Genomic DNA, 23,047 nt, shown 5'->3' with positions numbered 1-23,047 from the left:
TCCAGCAACTTTGTTTTTGTAACATCAAGTTCTTACCTCTTGACTTCACTTGAAAGGATTTTAAATCCACTTTGAAACTCTGATTGATCAGATAAACTGCATCTTGGACGTGACTCCGTAAGTTTTTTGACTTTATCTGTCCATTGATTGTAAGTTCATAGTCAACTGTGTTTTTATTTCTAGTCAATATAAAATTTTAAAAAGTATTTTTAATGCACATATATAAGAATAAAGAACAATGAAGGTGATTTTAGTTCCTTAGAAATTGGGAAGAGCTGCTTTAACACTAACAAGCTGTGGTGCCCAGACACCTCAGGTGGACATTATATCGGTATACATCTATTGAGATCATTTTGCTCAGATAAGACTCTAAGGCTGTTTATCTACTGGCTCAGGGCATCCGCCATTGAACCTCCCACACCAACCCTCACGGTTAGATCCAGAACCTGTCTCCTATGTTCCCCCAGGACTTAACATTCCTCACAATACAATTCAGAAGTGTAAAACTATTGTTGCCACCTGTTTTGATGCTAGGTTTTATTTTTAAAGGTAGAATTAATAAATGCCTTTGCTGTTTCCACAGCCCCATCCAATCCCAATCACTCCTTCTATCCACTATTCAGGTGGTTGAGTGGTTAGCAATCAGGATATAATTGTACAATTGAATTGAATTGAGTTCAATAACTTCAGATCATGAGTACTGTCCTACCATTTGATTTTTGTTTTGCCAGATGTCTGTCTGTATCTTGTTTTCATGTTTTTATTTTCATGCATATCTATACTTTATTCTTCCATTTACACCTATTAGCAAATATGGATTTGGTGGCAGTGAATACTACAAAACAACCCATAACACCAGAAGACCTGGAGAAATAAGTGAAGTGGGCTGTTTGGCCTCTCAATCCTGTTCTGCTATTCAAAAGTATTGTGGCTGATCTGACGTTCCTCACATCTACTTGCCCGCCTTTTCCCTGCAACCCTTGATTCCCTGATTGATCAAGAATCTACCTGCCTCAGCTGCAAATATACACATGGACTCTGCACCCACAGCTCTGTATGACAGAGTTCCAAAGACTCACAACTCTCTGAGACAAGAAATTCCTTCTTATGTCAGTCTTAAATTGGCACCCCTTAATTCTGGACTATTCCCTCTGATCCTAGACTCTTCCATGAGGGGAAACATCCTCTCAACAGTCCCTTAAGAATCATATCTGTTTCAATTCTTCTAAATTTCAATGAATAGAGTCCCAATCTACTTAACCTCTTCACATAAGATAATCACTCCATACAAGGGATCATTGTAGTGAGCCTCTCTGAACTGCCTCCAATGAAATGATATTTTCCCTTAAATAAGGGGAACAACACTGCTCACAAAACTCCATATGTGTTCTCCCCAGCACCTTGTACAGTTGCTGTAAGACTTCCCTACTCTTATATTCCAAACCCATCGAAATAAATGCGAACTTTCCATTAGTGGAGTTCAGATGAAGAAACATCTGAGAACTAGGAATGCAAAATTAATACAAAACATACAAATATTATCCAATAATAAACAGCCTGTAAGCAACTAAATTAGCTCTAAATGTGTTTTATCTGAGGAAACAATTGTCAAAGAGATAAAAGCTAAAAAAAATCCAGCAACGACTGTCAAAAAAGATATCACAATCCTCCCACTTACTACAGACTAAGGGGGTGGCCATGGGTACCCGCCTGTGCCCAAGCTATGCCTGCGTCTTCATAGGATACATGGAACAATCCCTCTTCCAAAGCTACACTGGCCCTATCCCCCACCTCTTCCTCCACTACATCGATGACTGTATCGGCTCTGCCTTGTGCTCCCACAAGGAGCTCGAACAGTTCATCAACTTTACTAACATCTTTCACTTCAACCTCAAGTTCACCAGGACCATCTCTGATACCTCTCTCTCCTTCCTGGACCTCTCTGTCTCCTTCTCTGGTAAGTGCCTTAAAACTGGCATCTATTTCAAGCCCACCGACTCCCACAGCTACCTGGACTACACCTCCTCTCACCCACCTTCCTGCAAGAATGTGATCCCGTACTCCCAATTCCTCTGCCTCTGCTGCGTCTGCTCCCAAGATGGGGCTTTCCACTTCCAAACACCCCAGATGTCCTCTTATTTCAAGGACTGTAACTTCCCCCCTCCGGTGATCGAAAGTGCCTTCAACCGCATCTCTTGCATTTCCCGCGCCTCTGCCCTCACATTCCCTCCCCCCAACAAAAATAAAGACAGAATCCCCCTTGTCCTCACATATCACCCCACTAACCTCCGGATTCAACGTATTATTCTCTGCCACTTCTGCCACCTACAATCCGATCCCACAACCAAACAGATATTTCCCTCTCCGCCCCTATCTGCCTTTCATAGGGACCGCTTTCTCCATGACTCCCTCGTCTGCTCCACACTTACCACTAACTCCACCACCCCCGGCACCTTTCCCTGCAACCGCAGGAAGTGCTACACCTGCCTCTACACCTCCCCCTTCACCTCCATTCAAGGCACAAAACAAACTTTTCATATCAGACGGAGGTTCACCTGTACATCCATCAACTTGGTCTACTGTATCCACTGCTCCTGATGTGGCCTTCTCTACATTGGTGAAACCAAGGGGAGACGAGAAGACTGTTTTGTAGAGCATCTACGCTCTGTTTGTGGCAAACGACAACATCTTCAGGTCGCCAACCATTTTAACTCCCCCCTCCCACTCCCTGGATGACATGTCCATCCTGGGCCTCCTCCAGTGTCACAATGACATCACCCGGAAACTGGAGGAGCAGCATCTCATATTCTGCCTCGGAAGCCTACAGCCTAATGGCCTAAACATGGATTTCACCAGTTTTAAAATCTCCCCACCCCGGCCTCATCCCAGGACCAACCCTCCCTTTCATCCCCGACTCCTTGACCTGACACAACCTGTCCATCTTCTCTCCCACCTATCCGCCCCACCCATCCCACTGATCAATCCCCACCACTGACCAACCTGCGCTCGCCTATCGTCATTCCACCCACCTTCCCCAGCCCCACCCCTCCTCTATTTATTTTGGAGCTCCCTTCCCTGAAGAAGGGTCCCGACCTGAAATGTCAACTTTTCTGCTTCTCTGATACTGCCTGGCCTGCTGTGTTCCTCCAGCTCCACACTGTGTTATCTCACATTGGAATGAACGCATGTTTTGTACCCATTAAACTTAATCCAATTATTAAAACAATTACCGAATCTGAAGTGTTTTGACACAGCGGAAACCAATCAAGTTGCTGTAAGAACTGGCAAGCTGCAAACAGTGAAAATACATGAAAGTTACTTTCAGGAATGCAGTTCAAATCTTTCTATTCCCTTGTACAATCAACAAAAGGGATTTATCAGATTGGGAAGGGTGTGTGTTTTAAAGAATGGACGAATAGGAAAGTAGCAAGGCTGCGAACTTTTTGTAAGCTTTGACCATTGAGAAAGAGGCAACCGCCAATAATAGCTGCCCCAGACCTTGGTCCCATCATTGTCTATACTTTATAAATAGTTGTGAATCCCACTCATCTCATTGCCCTTGCCAACCATATTGAGCTTCAAACAAGCTCAATCGACCGTTAATTATTTAATTACATATGGTGGGTGGGCTGCCAATTTTTGGATGTAGTTTAGGGTGGGTGATTGGGAAAGAGGTGGGTTTACCACACCTCTTATATTGCATTACAGCCTTACATAGAAAAGTGCCTATTGGTGGGCACGTAATATCCAGCTCAGAATTAATATCTTGAGTCAAATATGACTTCTTCACAACTGAAGGGGGTAGAAATGTGATAGGCTTTACACCATTGAAAGGAATACATCCCCACTGATCAGGGCTGCCTTGAGTCCATTAAACTGACCAGGTGACCATTGATTGGCTGGAGGCAGGACCTCTAGCTTTCACTTGGTCACATGTCTTGCCCCACATCAATGCACCAACACACTTGGCTCATAGCTCTGCAGTCAAAGTGATGCCACTGGGAGTGTGGTCACTGCTGGGTGACAAGATGTTCCTGGAGTCAGGGTGTTGGAACACAGGAATGTCCAAGGTCTTTTGATGCGGTTGAGAGAGGTGTAGGAGGTAGGAGTGTTGGGGTTGTGATGGATCAGGCAGATAAGGAGGAAGTACCTGGGCCTTGGGTTAAGGTAGAGAGGACTTTAGGCTGTTTAGGTGGGCAGTGTCGAGGAGGGATGTGATAAGGTGGAAGGGGGTTCCTGTTCTCGAAAAAGAAAAAAAAATGGAAACAAAATGTGGCAGATCAATGCTGTCAGTCATTGAGAAACCCCCTAAGAGCAGATCTAATTTCAGGCTGAGATCATATCAAGGAAATGGAAATGTATGCAACAAAAGTTGTATTGAAAACTTGGGGCCTTTAATTTTCATAAAAACCAAGCAAAGCAAAGTTTTGATGTATAATCTCATTTTGAAGCTGTTCGCTCAGAATGTAAAACCATTCCCATGACTGATCATTACTACATTTAGGGAAGACTTCAATCATCGGGCCTGTATGAAGTTATGAATTTTGGATGAACCTTTAAACTAATGATAGGTATCACAAAGATTGTAACATTTATCAAAATTAGCCAACTTAAATATTTGAAATAACAACTGAAAGGAAAAGAAATCTTCCACTATTAACATTCTAACACTGGACATTATGCATATTTAGGACATTTCTGATTTTCTTGATTCAGTCTGACTGTGGAACTATCAAATAGTTCAGCGCGTATAATCTTTCATTTTATCAGTTTTTTTTTCCTTATGCACCAACTAAGTCTAATCCATTCACTCCATCAGAAATTTGAGGTATCTGTCAAAATGGTAGATATGTCAAGATTAGTCGTTTAAAACTATAATTTCCGAATGAACTATTTAGGCAGTAGACAATAACTTGTCAGCAATATGCATAAGAATTGGTTATATTTATTTCTCAGAGCTAAATTGTACTGTGAAATACATACGATTGTGGTCAGATTTGTCTTAAGTTCTTCAGTAGAATATATTGCTTCATTTGGATCTTCATCAGCAGGAGTTACATTGAGTTTAAATGAACCTGTTGCCTTGACTGTAAAGATACAATGGAACAAATATCAGCTTTTTTAAATGACTGTTTTTGTTGCCAAACAGAATTCAGGCAGAACTTGCATGCCTCAAATCCTTGACCCCATTCCACCATTTGAGTAAAACAGAATTATTATTTTATTTGGTTCATAATTCTATGCTTGAGCTATTTATCCCTCCATAACAACTGGGAGGTTCAATCCATTAGAACAATCTGGAAAAAAATCGAGTATTGGTAAAGGTGATCATGCAAGTAAGCGATTGTTGTCAAAATCCATTGGATTCACAAATATCCTTTAGGGATAGAAATCCACTGTCCTTACTTGATCTGGCCTATGAGTGATCTCCGATCTTGCAGCAGTATGCTTGATTATTAAGTGCTCTCGGAAATGGCCTAGCATGCCACTCACTACCACCTACACCACCCTGGCAGCTAGGGATGGGCGAAAGGTGCTGGCCTTGCCTGTAATGTCCACACTCATGAATTTACATACCTATAAAAAGGAAATGTGGTGAAGTATATATGTACAGAGTTTGCTCGAGGCTTTCCCATTAGAGTATCCAAGGTTAGAAGAAGGCTAAGTAATTGAAATTCTTTTATAACACTTCAGTCACGTTTCCGTAAATTGAAGAATACAATCATAAGGGCAAGGGGAGGAGAGAGGAGTCTTTGGAATGGAGTGTGGAATGAATCTCCAGCACAGTTCAATTCATCAGCCATGATTTTGGCATACATTTTTTAAAAAAAGGGGTTTCCTTTTTTCTTTTGCCATAGTTTTTTTTAAAAGAAAATCATTTGTGGGACGAGGACATGGCTGGATAGGCCAGCACTTATTGTCCATCCCTAATTACCTAGAGGGCAATGAAGAGTCAGCCACATTGTTGTGGGTCTGGAGTCACGTGTAGGCCAGACCTGGTAAGGATGGCAGTTTCCTTCCCTAAAGGACATTAGTGAACCAGATGGGTTTTTCCAACAATCAACAATGGATTTATGGTCATCATTAAACTCTTATTTTCAGAAGTCTATTGACTTGAGTATTGAGAATTAAGGTGTGATCTAATTGGTGTATCTAACGTCATTAAAGGATTTAATAGCGCAAATAATAAAAAAAATTGTCAGGGTTTTTGAGGTGGGGAAGATTTTGGAACAAGGGGTCATAACCATAAAATTGGAGATAAGCCATTTGGGAGTGATGATCAGAAGCACTTCTTCATACAAAGTAGTGGAAATCTAAAACTCCCTCCCCAAAAACCCTGTGGTTTTGAAATCTTCAATACTGACACATTGTTTTATTATTTTCATGGGATTTGAGCATTGCTGACACAGTTGCACAAGTTACTCATCCCTAACACCTTTGAGAGAGCAGTGGTAAACTACTTTTTTAACAGTTGCAGTTCATTTGACTTAGGTCCAACAAGAGGGAGATTTATGATAGAATTATGTTCAGTCAGAGTATTCAGTTATGAAGCTAAGGCAGGTAATAGGAGCTGAAACATGAAGCAACTACCATCTAATTAACTGGTGAGTTAAGCTCGAATTGCTGAATGATCTACTCCTATTCCTATGTTACTATTCCCAGGTTCCTATGGTCAGTGCTTAAGCAGGAAAACTCTAACAGAAATTCACTCCCACTGAATTTGCTAGCACTGCAGGATTCCACTTGGCTCATGGCACTAGTGGAATTCGCTGAAAATGCATTCCAATTATTCTTTTCATATTTATCATTTTTTTTCTAAATATTTCCATTAAGCATTTGAAAATTTTCAGGGGTTTGTGGGTGATTTAGATAAGACAAGGGAATGGGCAAGTGCATGGCAGATGTAGTATAATGTGCATAAGTGAGGTTGTCCACTTGAGTAGGAAAATCAGAATGACAGAGTATTAATTAAATGGCGATAGGTTGGGAAAGGTTAATGTGCAAAGGGACCTGGATGTCCTTGTGTACTAATCATTGAAAACAAGCACACAGGTGTAGCAAGCATTTAGAACCATAGAGTCATAGAGCATGGAAACAAGCCCTTCGGTCCAATTCGTCCATGCCTACAAACTAACCTAGTCCCACTTGCCTGCATTTGGCCCATATCCTTCTAAACCTTTCCTATCCAAATGTCTTCTAGATATTGTAACTTTACCCACATCTACCACTTCCTCTGGCAGTTTATTCAACACACGAACCACCCTCTGTGTGAAAATGGTCCCTTTTAAATCTTTTTCCTCTTACCTTATAAATATGCCTCTAATTTTGAACTCCCCTGCCCCAGGTAAAAGGCCTTTGCTATTCACCTTATCTATGCCATTCAAGCAAATAATGCAGTGGCCTTTATTGGAAGAGGGTTTGAGTACAGGAGCAGGGAAGTCTTACTGCTGCTGTACATGGTCTTGATGAGACCACTCCTGGAGTATTGAGTACAGTTTTGATCTCCTTATTTTAGAAGAACTATACCTTCCATAGAGAGAGTGCAGTGAAAATTCAATGGACCACGTCCAGGAAATAGTATGTTTGCCGTATAAGGAGAGATTGGGTCCAGTGGGCCTGTATTCACTGGGGTTTAGAATGAGAGGGATTTCATTGAAATATATGAAATTTTGACAGTGTTGGATAGAGTGTTTGCAGGGATGAGGTTTCTTATGACCGGCGTGGGGGGGAGGGATTGGCAGAGCAGGGAGGAATCCAGAACAAGGAGCCGTGCTCTCAGAATATGCGAGAAGCCGTTGAGTTAAGGAGAAATTTCTTCACTCAGAGGGTGGTGAGCCTGTGAAATTCTCTACCACAGAAGGCTGAGGTGGCTGAGCACCTGAACATATTTATGAAAGAAACAGATAGATGCCACCGCATTGAATATAGGAGTTGGGAGGTTATGTTGCAACTCCAAAGGACATTGGTTAGGCCACTTTTGGAATACTGCATTCAGTTCTGGTCTCTCTGCTATAGGAAAGTTGTTATGAAACTTGAAAGGGTTCAGAAAAGACTTACAAATATGTTGCCAGGGTTGGAGGGTTTGAGCTATAGGGAGAGGCTGAATAGGCTGAGGTTTTTTCCCTTGGAGCGCTGGAAGCTGAGGGGTGACATTATAAAAGTTTATAAAATCACGAGGGGCATGGATAGGGTGAATAGTCAAGGTCTTTTCCCCGGGGTAAGGGAGTCCAAAACTAGAGGGCATACATAGATTTAAGGTGAGAGGGGATAAGTGTAAAAAGGATCCCTACTGGGCAACTTTTTCACACAAAGGGTGGTGTGTGTATGGAATGAGCTGCCAGGGGAAGTGGTGGAGGCTGGTACAATGACAATATTTAAAAGGCATCTGTAAGGGTATATGAACAGGAAGGGTTTAGAGGGATATAGGTCAATAGCTGGCAATTGGGGCTAGATTAATGTAGCATATCTGGTCGGCATGGACAAGTTGGACTGAAGGGTCTGTTTCTGTGCTTTACATCTATATGACTGTATGAATGTATGTTTAGAACTAAAGGTGTCAGAGGGTATAGGAAGAGAACAGGGGATGGTGTTGAGCTAGAGGACCAGTCATGATCATGTTGAATAGCGGAATGGGCTTAATGGGCTGAATGTCTTATACAATGTACGTGATACTGGTGTTGTTTAATTGTATCAGCTTGAGACTAACGATGTATATAAAGGAAATGAATTCCGGTTGACACTTTGTCATTGTCTTTTCACATGTTTTCAGTAAAGGACCAATTATTCCTCTCCTCATTTACTGTTTAGCATATAATTATTATTTGAAAAATTGGGAAGAACGGTTTTCTCAAAATAAAAAGCAAAGTGAATTTGAGAAATTGTGAATTTTTCTGAGACTACTCATCAGCAAGCAGTGCTTAAGCATTTGAGAGGGCAAAGGCAAAGGCTTGAATGATAAATTCTCCAGTGTAATAGAGTCAATACAAACACAGCTGCACTCCTTGTGTGTCATGATGCAGATTGGAACAGATTCAATAAACACAGAGAAATAGACAGACATGGAGCTCAATTTCATTCCCCACCCCAGGGTTTTGGAAGGATGACGTTTAAAATAGGTCAGTGATTAGCCCTGTGTCTTCCAAACAACCTCCTCTAGGAGGTGGGTAACATGCCTACTGGTCTACCTACCTTTAGGATATTGAGGCCTTTAACAACACATTAATTGGACACATAAGGGCTTAATTCCATCTTTGCCAACATAAAATGTTGGCTGGTGGATGAGAGACTAGAAATTACTGGTTATTTTTTTCACCAGCTTTGACCACTGTGAATTGGTGATGAAGGGACTGAATGTTTAGATTGATGGATGTGGTGCCCATCAAAGTGGGTTGCTTTGTTTTGGGTAATTTGAGTTTCTTGAGATTCCTCGGAGCCACACTCATCCAGGTGATTACAGCATATTCCACAATATTCCTGACTTGTCCCTTAAAGATGGTGCATAGGCTTTTTGGACCAGCAGGAAGCTTAGTCACCTCAGAATTTCCAGTCTCTAACCTGGTTGTGTAGCCAGAATATTCAGGTGGTTGATCCATCAGAAAAAAGTTTTAAATATGTTTTGCATTCTCTCTCAGAAATATTTGCATGGAAGCACATAACATACCATCATCATTGTCACAAACTTCACTCTAATCTGAATAATGCAGCCTCAAGTAAAACCAACATGGGAGTTGCCGTCATTAGTTTAAATATCAGCAAAACAGCTCATTGTTCTGAAGCTGTTCACAATGCCAAAGCTTTGATAAAATACAAATCAATATAGGATGTAGAAAATACTCATCTTGTTGTTCATGATATATTTAGAAATTCTTTGTTGCCAAAAACATCTACTCTCCGACCAAACAGTATAATTAATGGCTTGGATGACATATTTTGTATACTGACATATTGTGAAACAATCTGCACTGTATCTGCAAATATGTTGTTGATCAATGTTTATTCCTTGCTACTTATAATTGCCATTGATCACTGAAACTGAGAAACTTAATATAAAGTAAAGGTAGTGGCCTAGTGGTATTATCACTGGACTATTAATCCAGATACCATTCTGAGGTTCACTGGTTCAAATCCCACCATAGTGGAATTTGAATCCAATAAAATATCTAGAATTAAGAATCTAATGATAACCATAAATCTTTTGCCGATTGTCAGGGGGGAGAAACAAACCCATCTGATTCACTAATGTTCTTTAGGGAAGGAAACTGCCATCCTTACCTGGTCTGGTCTACATGTGGCTCCAGACCCACAGCAATGTGGTTGACTGTTAACTGCCCTCTGGGCAATAAATGCTGCCTGGTCAGCAACACACTCATCCAATGAATAAAGAAAAATTCAGTTAAAAGTGAGCTCAAAGCTCAAGCAAATGAATAAACAGCATCAAAGCTGTTTTTGAGTTTCTATTTTAATGTTAGAAAAAGCAAAGTTTGAGTGACCAGTTATCCCTGGGTATAATTACCATTGAAGAAGCAGCAAGGTATTGGAGGCCTTAACAGTGGTCAGTCAATGCTATTTTGAACCTGCCGTGCAGTTTGATGGGTGAAGCAGTGTCTGAAATAAATGGCATGTCTCTTTTAGCTTTTCAGTGTGTTATGACTCACCGATCAGCTGCATGCTTGACAGATCTGGACCAGCCCAGCATTTGAAAATTGTAAATTGTTTTTGTCAGGCTAGGAGGAGTAAGAATGCCCTTCCATAAATAATGTAGTTTGCTGCTGTTCTGAACTGGACCTCTCGCCTCAGTTTTTCTGACACCTCCTCCATCTCCCACCTCTGGGTTTTTATTTAATTCATTCACGGGATGAGGGTGTCACTGGCTAGGCCAGCATTTATTACCAGTCCCAGAGGGCAGTTAACAGTCAATCATATTGTTGTGGGTCTGGAGTCACATGTAGGCCAGACCAGACAAGGATGGCAGCTTCCTTCTCTGAAAGACATTAGTGAACCTGATGGATTTTTCCTGACAAATTGCAATGGTTTCATTAGGCTCTTAATTACAGATTTTTAAAAAAAATTCAATTCAAATTCCACCATCTGCCATGATGGGATTTGAACCCAGCACCCCAGAACATTCCTGGCATTAGTGACAATACCACTCGACCATTGCCTCCCCTAAAATAATATATGAATAATTAGGTCAATTAATAAAAGATTGGCTTGATGTGCACCTCAAAGTAATTTATCAGCAGACAGGAATCATGCAATTGTAAGAGGTTTTATTAGGAACTGGATATCAGTGATCTGCTAGGTTGGTGACTATGAAGTGAGGCATTCAGATTGGGAGTCTTCTGGTGATCAGATAGGCATTGGGGAAGACAGAGACAATCTGTGGAGAAGGGTATGCTGAGATAGCTTCACACCGAGAATGTACTGGCCCATAAAAATCAGGCCTTAGTTCCATAAAGCTGATAAACCACAATGCAGACAGGATGGCAGCAAACACAAGTGGCTCACAACAATGCCAAGGAGCGAGGAGGGGTACTTGCTTGCAGAGTTTTCTGGAATGGCCTACACAATAAAAGCTTTAACTCTAACATGGGTTCAAGAGCCACTCCAAGAACAACTGCAACAATATGCATTTATAAAACTGCTTTAAATGTCCCAAAGTGCTGGAGCATGATCAGCCAAATTTTGCCAGAAATCCAAATAAGGAGTTATTAGGTTTGGAATACAAGTGCTTGGTCAAACAATAGGTTTTAAGCAGAAGATTAGAAGGGGAAAGAAAGGTTTAATCAGGGACTTGAAGAGCTTAAAGCCTAACTGAAGCCACAGCAGTGATGGAAATTGGGAAATGCACAAGACACCAGATTTGGAGCAGTGTCAGAATCTCAAAGGACTCCGAGCTGGAGGAGGACACAGCAAGGCGGGTGTGAGACAATGTAAGGATTTGAAGACAAGGATGAAATTTTAAAATGGAAGTGTTGACAGGCAGGAAACTAATGTAATCAGCAAGCATGGGGTGGCAGGTGATGATATGAACTATGGTGTGGGCAGCAGACAAATGTGGGTAAGTAAATGCCAGTGGAAGCTGGGAGGTCAGCTCCAAGACCACTGGCACAAACAGCATTGACCATATGATTCACATGCCAGTGTACTTCAGTGTAACATTGTAAGAAGGTATCCTGTGCATCGGGGAAACCAAGCGGAGGCTTGGAGACCGCTTTGTGGAGCACCTATGCTTGGTTCGTGACAAACAACAACCCCTCCTGGTCACGAACCACTTTAGATCCTCCTTCCACTCCTTGGACGACATGTCCATCCTGGGCCTCCTCCAGTGCCACAACAATGCCACCCGAAGGCTGGAGGAACAGCACCTCATATTCCGCTTGGGAACCCTGCAGCCCAATGGTCTCAATGTGGTCTTTACAAGCTTCAAAATCTCCCCTTCCCCGACTGCATCCCAGCTGGTCCCCTCCTCCTTGACCTGTCTGTCTTTTCTCCCACCTCCCCGCCCCTCCCTCCTCACTGACCAATTCCCATCCCAACTCCCTACCTACACTCACCTTTACTGGCTTCATCCCCACCTCCTTGACCTGTCTGTCTTCTCTCCATCTATCCACTCCTCTATCCACCTTCCATCATTGCCTCCCCCTCTCTTTATTTATTTCAGAGCCCCCTTCCCCTCTTCCATTTCTGAAGAAGGGTCCAGACCCGAAATGTCAGCTTTCCTGCTCCTCTGATGCTGCCTGGCCTGCTGTGTTCATCCAACTCTACACCTTGTTATCTCAGACTCCAGTATCGGCAGTTCCTACTATCTCATTGTAAGAAGTATTGTTTTTCAGTTAAGAGATTAACTGCACATTGATCTACTGCCCTAAGTGTTTGCATTTTAATCAAATAAAATAATCAATTTCAGGGGAGGCAATGGTTTAGTAGTATTATTGCTGACTGTTAATCCAAAGACCCAGGTAATGTTCTGGGGTCCTGGGTTTGAATCCTGCCATGGCAGATGGGGTAATTTGAATTCAATAAAAATCTGGAATTAAGAGTCTAATGGTGGCCAACTTTCAGAAAAACCCATCTGGTTTACTAATGTCCTTTAGGGAAGAAGACTGCTATCCTTACCTGGTTTGGTCTACACGTGACTCCAGACCTACAGCAATGTGGTTGTCTGTTAACTGCCCTAAGGGCAATTAGGGATGGGCAATAAATGCTGGTCTAGCCAGTGATGCCTACATCCCATCAATGAATTTTTTTAAAAAAGCAGTTTTTAAAGCATGTTAAATAGATGTTACAAATCTGTAACCTGGACTTTCAGTTCAGTTGTGCTTCAGAAGTGAGGAATTTTAAACACACATTACCACATTTTCTATCTGTAAAGATGCTTACAACAGTACAACATTCTATCAGAGATACCTTTGTCCAGTTATTTGACTTCTTAATTTTTTCCACTGCTAAATTATTTTCATCAAGTGTATGCAAATGATAAACCAGTACATTATTTAATTTTTATTGAGAAAACAAAACCAAATCTGAGACTTGCTGAATTTCACTGTAAAGGTACAACTAGATTTAAAAACAAATTTTTTTTATTTCAAAAATTATTCTTCGCTGTTCAAAGAATAGAATGAATTACCTTCCATCGTTAGAATTTTGACATTTTCTGGGCAGAATTCAATTTCATCCATATAAAGATGACTACAATTAGTGTCGCAGGGCATTTCTGAAGATTGTAGACTGTACTTTGTATTGTTCTGCATGTCTTCATCAAAGCAGATGCATTTTGCATTATTGTCAAAATAATTGCATTCTAAACAAATATAATGAATAGTCAATTACTAAAATTGTGAACATTTTGGAAACAGTTTCTATTAAAAAGCATGATTTTGGCAATTTAAAATTCTATCAGAAATATTTTCATACTGTTAAGATAACTAGTTTAAACCCCAGTATTCTAGAGACATTCTTAACCCTTAATTCCAAAATGTGCTTTTTCAAAGAGGGCTGCTACAGAGATGAACTAACTGCAGGTGTAAATTTGGTGGCTGTCAGAAATCCTGTCTGGGGCTGATGGAATGAAATACCTAAAAGTGTCAAAGAAACTTCAAACAGATTGGAGTGTGAACTCTTGTGGTTACAACGATGATAAGGGGCTGACAACCCCTGTTCAACAGTAAGCTTCTCTCCTGTGTGAATTATGTCCCAAACTTGGCCCCTTTTTAATTTCTATATGTTCAAGGTTTTTTGCTAATTTCTATCAAGGTGAGAGATGCTTGTGCTGGGATTGGAACCTTTTTTGACATTTGAGATCTAATGTCTGCATTTGTTGACACTCAGCAATCAGGTCAAGCTCCTCCTACACTATGTTGCCATGGTGTTTTATTCTATCTGCTGTTTGAAATTAATCATGACACTTTTTCATATGTTCACAGTTAAAAATGGACAGATAGGAATTTAACGCAAATATATTTAGTTGCAAATTAAATATGCATGTAGACATAACATAAGCCTGACAATTTAGTATCACCGAATTGCAGAGGTTTTTATGCTGTTTCCATGAAAGAAGCAGCTCATTTACATTTTGTGTGAAAGTTTTACAGCTAAAAGAGACCAGTGCCTTTTCTTTTTTGATATGAGCTGAATTTGATGCCAAGTTCATACAGGTCAAAAAACAAGATATTTAAATAACCTGCCATTCCACCATTTTATGTCAATCATAAAATCCCTACAGTGTGGAAGCAGGCCACTCGGCCCATTGAGTCCACACTGACACTCTGAGGACCAGCCCACCCAGACCCACCCCGACCCACCCCACCCCACCTTCCTCCATCCCCATGACACTGTATTTCCCACAACTAATCCATCTAGCCTGCACATCCCTGGATACTATGGGCAATTTAGCACAGCCAATCCACCTAACCTGCAAACTTCGGACTATGGGAGCACCCAGCGTAAACCCACACAGACACAGGGAAAATGTGTAAACTCCATACAGACAGAAGATGGAATTGAACCTAGGTCCCTAGCATTGTGAGGCAGCAGTGCTAATCATTGAGCCATAGATGGCAATACTGATTGGTCATAGTGCTTGATTCATCAATAATGGCAAGGCATAAACTGAGGATAATGACAGGAAAAGACAGGTTGGACAGACTCTTTCACATAGCGGTGGTTGATACATGCAATGCTTCACCACAAGTAACTCTAGAGGCCAAAAAGAAGGTATCATTTAGTTGGGAACTGAAAAAGGAAGAATATGAAGAAATACCAGAAAAAGGGGAGTATGACCGAGATCAGAAGATATATCTTCAGTCAAACAGTCACTTCCAGTACAGGCATAATGGACCAAAATCCCTGAGATTTCAATTGTTCTATTTCTTCACCATCTATGGTTCACATTGGCAGAAGGATCTCTGCCAGGGGCCACATGTAAGATAGCATTCTTGGAATGTGACAAAGCAATGGAGTGCTAGTATTACTGGACTGGTGAGCCAAAGGCCAGAGCTAATGTCTTGAAAACATGGGCCTGGGTTTTTGTCAAGTCGGGAGTCCTTTAAAAACAGCAGATGAATACAATCCCAGGATTCCTGCCCACATTTCCCCAACAGTCTTTGGGTTGGGTGTCAGAATGCACATAGCTCTTCTGAAGGGTTGGGAAGTTCAAACCTCCTTGGAATTTTGTTAGAACCAGTTCCATTCTATCGGGTAGAGATGGTTTACAGTATTTCATAAGAGTCCTGGCATGAGATAGCCCTTGACTTGGTGGGGAGCCCAAACAAAAAAGACATTCAACATTCCCATTCTTTAACCTTCTCAGAAATCTGTCAATCATAGGCATTCAAATTATCAATATCAGAAGCTTTGACCCATATCAGACCTATTCATGTTATGTAAAACAGTGAAAAAAAATTCTTCAAATAAATAGCATGTTCATATAAAGCAATAGTGCTGCCAAAGTTTTCAGTAACTTCTGCACCTGTACAAACATCGCTTGCTGAGATCCAAGATCATTATCCATTCTTGGAGATCAGCCAAACATTCATAATGAGGTACAAAAACAAAAGTTGCTGGAAAAACCCAGCAGGTCCGGCAGCATCCGCGAAGAGAAACTGAAGCCAACATTGGCAACTCTCAGTTCTGATGAAGGGTCTTCAGACCCGAAGTGTCAACCCTGACCTCTCCCCACTGATGCTGCCAGACCCACCGAGCCCCTCCAGCAACCCCCATCCTGTTTCTAATTTACAGCATCCACAGTTCTCTTGGTTTTTATTCATAATGAGGTCATCTATTCAGCCTGTTTTGGATGAAATTTTTCAGTTCAGTTTAAATTCACACCCTTACCACATATCTCTATGCTAACTCCTCCAACACATAACCCTGCTTTCTCAAGACTTTGACTTTATTATGAAGGTAAAGGGATTTACCTTCATTTGGTACAACCTGAAATAACCTGAACCAAAAATCCAAAGAATTGCCGATGCTAGAAATCAGAAACAAAAACAGAAATTGCTGGAAAAGCTCAGCAAGTTTGGCAGTCTCTGTGGAGAGAACGTAGAACTAATGTTTCGAGTCCAGTGACCCTTCTTCAGAACAGAATGTTCTAAAATTGTTTATAAAATTACCTGAGCTAGAGCAAGAAAACATTTGTGGGATAATGTGTGAGATTTGTTGTCATTCCTAGTGTATTAATACAGGATACCAGTGAATGAACATACTGTACTGTTAGAAGCAACTTATGTAATGATTAATCTTTAAAAACTATACGCAATTTTCAGCAGTCCTTTTTTTATAGATTAAGGTGCTGTCTTTGTAATGTCCAAATTACAGGTGAAATGTTCCATTTTCAGCTAAAGTGTTTTTCTCATGTGATTCATGGCGCACATTTTGTCTTTCTCATTAAACCATCTGTTCTCCATCTCATTAATTTTGCAAGTGACCACTTCTCATAGAATTGCACAGTAGGAGAATTGGAAATACTCACCACTGCCAGATTGTCTGGTGTTCATGCCTCGGTGCTATGTTTGAAGCCCAGCCACGCAGCACTTCAGATGCTACAAACCAAGAACTGCCTTTCACACTGTCCTGCCCGATCATTACAGCACAGAGGGATATAAATCTTTCATCTCACTTTGTGGACATGGACCACAAGGTGTTGGTGGTGTTGGTGGATGTGATGGTGGAGAGGAGGTAGTCCTGCAGATCGTGGACAGGAGTCTACCCCACCAGACCAAGCCAGCCTAGATCTAGAGAGCAGCCTGGATCAGTGCTGTTCCCTGAGTCAGGAGAGATACCCAGCAGTGCAGGAATAAGTTCAATGATTTAGCTGTGCAAAGCTAACTGCTTCCATCTTCTCTCTTTCTGTAGCCTCACACTCAAAGGGCTACCTCTCACTCTAACTCTGCCAATGAAGATGCTTCTCTCCAAGGTTCATGGACTAGAGCTCTTCCTAGTGCATATATCATATCAATTCAATGGCTCCCACTCACCTCGCACTCCCAAACTACTAACCCTTCCTTTCTTTGGTGCTTCCTATCCCCTCACTGGGAACAACTCACCACCTTTCCTGTCTCTGCATCACCACTAACTGCTGTTCAATCCACTTCCAAGACATTCAATCCATCCCTTTGTCTCATTGCAAGAAAAATTGACATATAAGCAAGCGAGAGGTCCACCATCAGTGGAAGAGTAGTGAACATTAGGCTCTTCATTCCATGCAAGAAGTTTCTTAAATTATCTGCAGAAAAGAGTAACTATTTGTGTAGGGATTAGGTGACGTTAATGGATAACAATTCAACATCTTTGAAAACTAATATGCTCCCTTCTCTAATGCAAGCAATAGCAGTATCCAGCAAACCAACAAAAGGAGGCTGAAGACCCTCAACTCCATCTCCAACTCTGAGGAGGAAGCCACTCAACCCTCATAAGATGCTCTGGCAAGACTTTTACCTGCACCCTCCACTAGTTCAGAGACTTTTACTTTAATAGACTCTCCAGCTAGGTTAGTCTCACGAGTACAATCCAGTGAGCACATCACTGACCTGCCTTGTCAAGGGAGAAAAGTCCAGATTACTGACACATGGAGAACTGCCAAAGACCAGGCACCTGGACAGCCCAGGCAGAAGATGATCCTATTGACCTTCAATGATTTTGTGAAACTCTACACACAGACACAGCAAAAGCAGGCAGGTATTTCAGATACAGTCGATAAGCTGAATTGAAGGATAGAGAAATCCACCAATGCTGTCAGTACCACACTGGTTTCGACATGCATGTGTCTGCCTGTTTTTTAAGGACAGGTTGTGTCCAGCACATTCAGTGTCTACTGGACATGTGCACAGACACGCCCTGCATCTCTATAGACAAAATTTCTCAGCGTCGATGGCAAAGCGAAAAGGGCATGAGGGACCTTGGCCAGGGCAACAGGGTGGAGCCAATGGGAATGTATGGGGAGGCTGAGCCGCACAGGACCCCCAGAAGCTTCCTCTCAGGACAGTTTAGCGGTACGTTGCCTCTCTACCTCCACCAGCTACTCCCGACTCTGCCAGAATCAATGAACAGCCCATTGATAAGTCCCAAACCTTCAGGGCTGACTTTGTACCACACCCAATCCCTGAACCTATTTCCCTACACCACCTTCTCCCACCCAGCTAACTACATGTCATCCATGGTTGCACTTAAGCTGTAGGATGGATCATGGCCCAATCCACTGACATCAAGAACCCAGACCTGCAGCTTCTGGTATGACTGAGCACCTGACTAACAATGCTCTACTCCCTGGACTGGACTCAGATCAACCTTTTGACTGACTGTGTTGGAGTGTTTGTTATCTAAACTGCTGGCACATGCTGCAGGGATGATGTCAATGTGGCATGGTACCACACAGTGACATGTTTACTCTCTTGACAGTTCAGAACACTTGAACATGACAAGCTGCTTGCCTTTCCCTCTATGCGAAAGAAAATTCAAGACACAAAGGCTGAACTGAACATATAAGGCCTTTTACGCTAAAAAGCAATGTGTCCCTCACAAAGATTGGTAGTCCATAAGTCAGTGCTCACAGCACACCAGGGAGGGAAGAATTCTAATCTATATTCTTTCCATACTTTGAAAATTTTCAGAATTGTTTCATGCCTTTGGGGACTCTACTGATTTGATATGGTAATGATCAATTAATCTGAGCAGTAACTTTCTTATCTTGTTCAACAGCCAGAATAATGTTGATAGGGAGCAAGCCAGCTGGTCTCTCTGCAGCGATTAATCAGCCATTAAGCCAGTAACTGGATTAATTAGGACATTACAAATTAGCATTTCATTGTCTGTGTTAATTGACACCTTGTCTTGTCAGCCAAGACCATATAATAAGACAAAGATGCTTAAAACTATGTTCTAGGGGACTGTAATGGTGCAGTGGTAGTGCCCAAGCTACTAGGCTATAAGTTCCCTGATTCAAGTCTGTCTTGCTCCAACAGTGTGTAACAATGCCTCTGAACAGGTTGATAAATAAATATAAGCTTCAGATATCAGAAACACATTCCACAGTTAAGAGTAGGAGACAAATCTTTCTAGCTGCCACATTGACATGCTTAACTGTAACTATGGAGGGTGAAATAACTTCACAGAAGCCAATATCCCAGCACCGAGTCACCCTTTATTTCTACATGAACGGTCCTTGCCTTTAGTATCTCTTCAGAGTCAAGCTGTCAGAGTGTCAGTATCACTGACACTCCCCTTTTTATCTGTTAGCCAGATTAATAGCCCCAATCAGGGAACTCATATTCTATGAGGCCCAGCTGGCTGACCTCATTACAATCACTACAGAAGACAGTCTCTTCTTTTCTGGAGTGTGCTATCACATTGGTTCACTGGCAGGATTGTACACCCCTAATGCAGCATGAACACTTTGGTTGTGCAATATATATTTTGTTAAGGTGACATACATCAATGTTTCTAATGGAGACACGACAATGACCTCCTTGGGGAGGCTCCATACCACAGTGTGAGGGCATAACATGAGGCCTCATTGTCATGGATGTGAGGACTCATGAGTTTCTTTAATAGAATTGACTTATTCTGAACTTCCCCACAGATTATCTGCATCTGACAGGGACATTGCAAAGTCCTTGTGGTCTTGCTTCAAATTAGAGGACAGTGAAGAAGGAGACAGCAACAACAAATCCACCAGCAAGCCCAGCAAGAACAATAACTTCCAGTGGCTGTACATCTCTATGACTCTATAGCTGGCATGTAGCCTGCAGACAGTAAAGCGTCAGGTGAAGATCCATTAAGGAGGTGGAGAATAATGATGAGACCCTGCTTCTACAGGCTTTGCTGGCATTTTTTTTGCAATGGTTTGAATGACATTGCAGGTACCAATTAATGATGTCCCACCTCATTATCACCATATTCTATCATTTACTGGTGCAGGACCTGTGCTCAGTGGGACTGGATGGCAACATCATCCCATTATCAAGGTCAGAGCTGCCCTGAATTTTTATGCCAATGATTTATTTCAAGGAGCAACTGGAAGCTTTTGTGACATTATCCAATTCTCAAACGACGTACACATCCAGGATGCAACGGATTCTATTTTCACCAGGTCACACTGTTTACATCCTTCCCCCACAATGAGGAGAGTCAAGCAGTCCAGGCAATGGGATTGTCCACGATCACTGTCTTCCCCCTGGTGCGGGGCACTATCAACTGAACCAACATTGCTTTGAAAGTGTCCTATCACAAACCTATAGAGTCTATCATCATAAAAGGCTTCCACTTCAACAACGTTCAACTTAGATACGGCTGTTGATGACAAATTTTGGAAGTTTGCTTCAGATATCCTGGGACCTGCCTAGAGAACTTGAGGGTCCCCTCACAGGAAAGGCAGTAGCATTGTGTTAGTGTCCCTGCACTAGCAATCCAAAATCCTATACTGATATTCTGGGAACATGTCTTGGAATTCCACCATGGCACCTGGTGACATTCTAAACCTGGAGCTAAAGATGAATCTAATGGTGACCATATAATGATTGTCATAAAAACCCATCTGGTTTTGCTAGCATCCTTTAGGGAAGGAAATCTGCCATCCTTATCTGGTCTGGCCTACATGTGATTTCAGACCCACAGCAATGTGGTTGATCTTTATTTATCTTTAGAAATGGCCTAGCAAGCACTCAGTTCAAATATTTAAGGAGGGGCAATAAATGCTGGCATACCCAGGGGCAACATGATGGCTCAGTGGTTAGCACTGATGCCTCACAGCGCCAGGGACCCAGGTTCGATTTCAGCCTCAGGTGACTGTCTGTGTGGAGTTTGCACATTCTTCCCACGTCTGCGTGGCTTTCCTCCGAGTGCTCTGGTTTCCTCCCACAGTCCAAAGATGTGCAAGTTAGGTGGATTGGCCAAGTTAAAGTACCCATTGTGTCCAGGGAGGTGTAGGCTAGGTGGATTAGCCCTGGCAAGTATGGGGCTATGAAGCTAGGATTAGGGGGCTGGCACTTCCATTAATTCTCCAGAGGTTTGAAATCACTTGTTCTCAGACATACATGATATTCGGTCACTGATCAAGAAAGGACTCTCTGACCTTGATTTTTAATACCCTTCACAAAAATAACTAACACCCATGTGTCACTAGTTTTAAGTCCAAATGTTTCTAAAAAAAATACTATATGTAAATCAAACTCCTTTCATTACACAATTGTTTCACTGTGTTAAACAGTCAGATTTTGCTCATCTCATCGAGACAACATGCAGTTATGAAAAATGATCCCACTAATTGTCCTTGCCACCTGCTCAAATGAGCAGGTATTATTGTAAATTACAATAGTGGGTGATTAATCTAAATGAGTTTTCACTGTCTGCCTCATTGAAGTTAAATTCATCTCCAAAGTACAGTTAACAATCTTAAGTAAGGTATTAACATCTGCATGCAGCAATCAGTATAACTTACCCTTTATGATGTTGAGATTGCTTATAATGATATTAGCATCTGTTCCGGGGATAACAACAGAAATAGGGAGAACTATTCTTTCCACATATGCAGCAACAGTCTCAAACAGAGTCTTTTCCAAATTCAAATCTGCATGAAAAAATCTCTCTACATGTCGATTATCTAACGTACGAAAGGAAACAAAGAATGAGACACTCATTGTGAAATTATGCAAAGAAAATGGATATGAAGTTCCTCCTCTGAAGTAACACAAAACTGCTCATTGTGAATTGGCAGCACATTTCATTTCCCAATCTATTTTCTTTCATTTTGAAGCCAATTATGAGTTGATGTAAACACTATCGAATTTCACTCGTTGGATGTGACCTTCAATTAAGGGCCCATCTGTAGCGCGTGTGAGAGACCCAAAAGCAGTTTCTGTAGTGAGGTATTCATAAAGCATGAGACAACAAGGTGCAGGGCTGGATGAACACAGCAGGCCAAGCAGCATCATAGGAGCAGAGAGGCTGACGTTTCGGGCCTAGACCCTTCATCAGAAAAGGGGGAGGGGAAGGGGGTCCGGGGGCTCCCTACCTATGTCCGTGACACCACCCACGCCCTCCACCTCTTCCAGAACTTCCAATTCCCCGGTCCCCAACACCTCATCTTTACCATGGACGTCCAGTCCCTCTACACCTGCATTCCCCATGCAGATGGCCTTAAGGCCCTCCGCTTCTTCCTGTCCCGCAGGCCCGACCAGTCCCCCTCCACTGACACCCTCATCCGCTTAGCCGAACTCGTCCTCACACTCAACAACTTCTCTTTCAATTCCTCCCACTTCCTACAGACAAAGGGGGTAGCCATGGGTACCCGCATGGGCCCAAACTACGCCTGCCTCTTTGTAGGTTACGTGGAACAATCCCTCTTCCGTACCTACACCGGCCCTAAACCCCACCTCTTCCTCCGTTACATTGATGACTGTATCGGTGCCGCCTCGTGCTCCCACGAGGAGCTCGAACAGTTCATACACTTCACTAACACCTTCCACCCCAACCTTAAATTTACCTGGACCATCTCTAACACCTCTCTCCCCTTCCTGGACCTCTCTGTCTCCATATCGGGCAACCACCT

General features: G+C 42.1%; 1 protein-coding gene across 1 annotated transcript in view; it reads right to left on the bottom strand.

Annotated features, from left to right (window-relative positions):
• adgrf3a (adhesion G protein-coupled receptor F3a) overlaps window positions 1–23,047 on the bottom strand; it is an 82,168-nt gene that overhangs the window by 42,870 nt on the left and 16,251 nt on the right. The window contains exons 5-9 of the mRNA XM_048597118.1: window positions 21,938–22,099; window positions 13,631–13,804; window positions 4,984–5,087; window positions 3,231–3,289; window positions 37–179 (exon numbers count right to left, since the gene is read on the bottom strand). Of these exons, the coding sequence (XP_048453075.1) occupies window positions 37–179; window positions 3,231–3,289; window positions 4,984–5,087; window positions 13,631–13,804; window positions 21,938–22,099 (642 nt within the window). The remainder of the gene's footprint in view (window positions 1–36; window positions 180–3,230; window positions 3,290–4,983; window positions 5,088–13,630; window positions 13,805–21,937; window positions 22,100–23,047) is intronic.

The sequence above is a fragment of the Rhincodon typus genome, chromosome 5 (genome assembly GCF_021869965.1).
Source record: "Rhincodon typus isolate 14 chromosome 5, sRhiTyp1.1, whole genome shotgun sequence".
NCBI lineage: Eukaryota > Metazoa > Chordata > Chondrichthyes > Orectolobiformes > Rhincodontidae > Rhincodon > Rhincodon typus.
This window is presented reverse-complemented; position numbering and strand designations above follow the sequence as displayed.